At 29.9% G+C, this 4,904-nt stretch overlaps 1 protein-coding gene across 1 annotated transcript; it reads left to right on the top strand.

The window, feature by feature from the left end:
• The first annotated feature begins 3,619 nt into the window (after positions 1-3,619).
• Positions 3,620-4,540, top strand: LOC103311405. Its single transcript, XM_008191002.1, has one exon. The coding sequence runs from the start codon at positions 3,620-3,622 to the stop codon at positions 4,538-4,540; it is 921 nt and encodes a 306-aa protein (XP_008189224.1).
• Positions 4,541-4,904: the final 364 nt, after the last annotated feature.

The raw sequence follows: 4,904 nt of genomic DNA, 5'->3' as shown, positions 1-4,904 counted from the left end.
AAGTTCATAATAAACTAATAAAAAAAAAACACTATTAAAAAAATTTACGTAAATTTACGGTAATTTACGTAAAATTTACCGAAAAAAATTTTACGGTAAAATTCCCATCTCTAATTGTTATATATAATAAAAATGTCTGTTATGATTTCCGTCTTATGTAGATTACATGGAAAATTTATGGTTATTTTCTCTGCCTGAAAGAACTCTTCATATGTATCATCAAAAGGACTTGAAGATTCAGCATGTTTCATGAAGCATAATTCTAATGGCTCCAAGAGTTTGAATAAATAGTGATTTGGATGTGTTAAAAATCCCCGCGTTTTCAAATGCACCAAATCAGCAGCTGGATTTGATGATATTCCATAAATAGTTTGTAAACTCTTAAAACATGTTTCACATTTTGTAGTTTTTATCAATCTTTTATTTATATACCTATAAAATAATAATGTAATAATAAAAATTGTATTTTTAATTATTTTATAATTTGTAGGCATAGTATACCTACCCTGCCATAAAATAAACTGCACACTCAAAAGCTGTAGAACTGACATCACTATAATTGTGTTCGCTAAAAACATCCTCAAGATTCCATTGACCTTCTTCAACAATGTAATCAATTTTTTGTTTTAAATTATTTATTTTAACTTCCCTTTCATTTACATCATTTTTATCATTTTCTACAAGAAAAAATATGAAAAAGTACTTAAATTAGTGAAAAAATGAATTGTTTACCTTCTAGTATACAACAATTTCCTGATTTGGGGGGCTTGATTATTGAGTATACCGATAACATTCTGTATAGTTGTAAAAATGTAGGTGTAGTAGGGTGGTCATTGGGACCAGCAACTTGTCTAATGGTACCAAAAAATTTCTAAAGAAAATAAATTCACCCTATGACTTTTTTTAAGTTGCATCCCTAATGCTTCTTCCCACAATATTTTAATCTCTGCATTTTTGGGGACTCCAAAAAGAAATTTTGATGCCTCGTGAGGATCATGTACACAGCAATAACTTGGCATTTTTAAGTTAATATAAAAAGAAGTATGAACATTTTATAATTAATTCACAATAACCACAATTATTATAATATCATGGTTAATAGAATTGGCGCGAATTAACATATCCTTTATCTCTTTTTATGTGTATGACTATTGCTATATTCTGTAGTATGTTTACAGTCTAACAGAATAGAATTCTATTTATTTTCTATTCTGTGGTATGGCTAAATTTTATAGTAAATAGTAAAATGCCGTCTGGAATTATTGTTTTAGGCGCCAACATTTAGTGATAGGCCATGTTGGCACTGGAAGCGCTAGTATCCAGTGAGTAAAAACATTTATTTGATAAGAAACTTTTCAGCCGTAATGTACCGTGGGATTGTATGAATCGTCGCTCAACCATTCTATTTTAAACCGTGGTACCTACCAAGATAGTTTTAAAAAGTATGTAAAATTAGGTACCATAATTAAAACAAAATTTGTATAACTCCGTGAAGTTAGCGGACCATGGAGAGCACTAATTACCGCTAAACCGCCAAATGTTTAGTGCTCAATTAGTGCTTACGGACGTACAAAAATTAAAATTAGTGTTTCATCCTACCATCGATTATCCACAATTCTAAAAACCTCCCGCCAACTTCACGCGGCGGGATCATCAAAAGCACTAATTCCCGCTATACCACCAAATTTTAGTGCTCAATTAGTGCTTTACGGGCGCACAAAAATTAAAATTAGTGCTCCCTCCAAACCAGAGTTATCACCATAGCCGTTTTTCAACTTGGCGGGATCATCAAATGCACTAATTCCCGCTATACCGCCAAGTTTTAGTGCTATTATATACATATCTATATCTTTTACTAACCACTAGGTATTTGTATTATGGTAGGTATTTGGTTTAATGTTTACCTACTGAAAACATTGCATTTATTATACAATTATACTATTAACATTAATAGTGAATTGTTGTTATTTACACTTATTATTATGCATTTATTATACAATTATACTATTAAAATTAATAGTGAATTGTTGTTATTTACACTTATTATTGTGTTATTAACCCCAAGTTTTGAGTGAATACCGACTTAAGAACAGTCAAATACTATGAATAGTCAATATATAGCTTTTAATTAATATACATTTTTTGAAAATGTCATTGTATATATAGAATATAATAATAAACGTAAACGATTTAAGTCTCCACGAAATTATATTGTCCCCATAATATTTTTGAAATTCCACAAAATAATTAAAATTCTTATTCTTTCTCCAAATATCTAGTTTCTTTAATATTTTAATTTTAATAGCTTTAATAAAAGCTTACGAGGAACCTTGAATTAAATTTTCATCATCATCATGCTCACTGTTAGATAGTTGTTCATCAGAAATAATATTAACTTGCTCAATAGGTATAAAAATCCTTTTATGCTGTTTTGATCCGGATTCAAAAAACTTATCATAATCTGGAGAGTATTTGAAAATCCGTGTCCACAGAGCTTTTGGCGTAATATTCCAATTATATTTGGTGATCAAATGTTCCCATATAATATTATAATACTTTTTATCAGAATGTTATTTTGTATAAATTGCTCTTTATAGGAAATGAGCTCTCGACTTATATTCTCTGTCGAAATTGTTGTTTTTCTACCTCGTTTCATTGTTAGTATTTTCCAGCTTAAAAATATATTTAATGTAGCAAATTAGTATTTAATTTATATGTAGCTACATTTAGATGTTTTATGGTTTGAATATAGAAATTAAATGAAAGTGATTTGAAATAATTGATTTAATTTTTTTAGATTCTGAGTGGAGCGATAAATATGTATTCTTTATAACATAATGTTTTTTTGTGGCTGTCATCACCATTTGCGGTAATAAAAATGATTACATTTTTTTTAACTCAACATATTTAATGGTTAGAAAGACAGTGAATCTAGTTGGTTTAATCTATATGGTTTAGGAGCAAGAATTCATTAAACTGTTAATGATTTTAAATTCTTTACAGAAGTAAATTTCTCCAAAGAAAAAACTCAGTATTGATCCTATAATAATGTCTTGTTTTTTATCAGGGTTTTATCTTTACCATGCGGTTAATATTAATTATATTATTATTTTGTATATTTTTATATTTATGCAACTTGATATTAAAGCTCCTATTATTTAGTATTGAGTTTTGAGAGTTGACTAGATAATTAGGTATTTTATTATTATTACCTATAGTATAAATGTATAATAAATTATATTTTTGATAAAATGTACAAGAGCCGCACTCTTACATTATTGAAAAACAGTACCTAGTATACCTAGTACCTACGTACAGTGTTAATTATTTTGACAAAAATTAAAAACATGATGTATTCAGACTTTTATCCTTATTTTATAGAAGTAAACAATGTGATAAAGTAATATTGTTATCTTATCTATTATATTCCTATTTATTATATCTCAACTATATTCTTTATCTATTTCATAATAATATTATAAGTTGCAATGTCATGTAGTTTATTGTGTAATAATGTAATAATGTGCACCACGTTTTTAGTTTAATAAAGCCTTATGTATTAAAGGTCTACAATACTATTTTCACAACAATTTATTAAACTAAAAACTTATTAATCAATATGGAAAAACTGCTGAGACCCGATCGTTTTGAAGCAGACCAAAATTCACCCACAGCAGCCAAGGAGTGGTCTCATTGGAAGAAATTGTTCCAAAATTATATTGGAGAGGCTAAACTAAAAGAGGAGGAAAATTTAAAGGTACTTATTAACTTTTTAAGCCACTCAGTGTATGACTATATAAGCGACTGTAAAGATTTCAGTGATGCTATTAAAATTCTAGATGGTATTTATATAAAGCCTAAAAATGAAATATTTGCCAGACATCTATTAGCCACAAAGAAACAACTGACAAGTGAATCTATTGATCAATACTTGCAGTCTCTAAAGATTTTAGCTAAGGAATGTACATTTAAAGCCGTTAGTCCCTCACAGTATAAGGATAAATACATAAGAGACGCATTCATTAATGGTATCATGTCTAATAGCATCCGTCAATGTCTGTTAGAAAACGATGAACTAAGTCTAGAACGAGCAGTGATGCAGTCACGAGCGCTAGAGATGGCACAAAAGCAGTCTGAAGCCTACTCTATGCCTGTAGAATCTATAAATCATGTAAATACCGAAGCAGAAGACGAACAATCTGAATCAATGATCGCAGCCATCCGACAAAAATGTTTTTTTTGCGGGTATGACCGGCATCCGCGTAGCTCTTGTCCAGCTAGGGAAGCTGTGTGTAGGAATTGTGACAAAAAAGGTCACTTCTCCAAAGTTTGCAAATTAAAGAAAAGTCAAAACTCAAATAAGTCTAATACAACTACTTCGGCTTTTATTGCAAATCTAGCCTGTATCTCTGCAAACTTACCGGGTGCTCTATCAAAAACAGTTATTAAAGTTAGAGTCAATAATATGGAAGCAAATGGTCTAGTGGATACAGGAGGTTCAAGTAGCTTCATAGATGACGAATTTGTCCAGCATCATTAGAGATGGGAGCTTGGTAAATTTACCCGGTAAATTTTACCGGTAAGGTAAATTTACGTAAATTTTACCGATATTTTTTTTACCCGGTAAATATTTTTTACCGTTCTAAAAATCGAGTGACCACTTATTTCAAATGTTTTTATGTGAACATTAACACTAGTAACATTTCTATGAGGTTAATGTTATCCGTAGACCGTAGTCGATACGTCAATATACCTAATTAATATTACGAGAATTTGGTAAAACCAGTTCAAATTATCACCATTCCATCCATTCCCCGAACGTAGTATACAAAACCACGAATTAAGATATACAGGATACGAAACGAACTTGTGATAAGTGAAACCCGCACCTTCACACATTGCGG

Source organism: Acyrthosiphon pisum, unplaced genomic scaffold (genome assembly GCF_005508785.2).
Source record: "Acyrthosiphon pisum isolate AL4f unplaced genomic scaffold, pea_aphid_22Mar2018_4r6ur Scaffold_1815;HRSCAF=2317, whole genome shotgun sequence".
Lineage (NCBI taxonomy): Eukaryota > Metazoa > Arthropoda > Insecta > Hemiptera > Aphididae > Acyrthosiphon > Acyrthosiphon pisum.
Note: the sequence above shows the minus strand (reverse complement) of the source record. Positions and strands in the feature narration are given on the sequence as shown.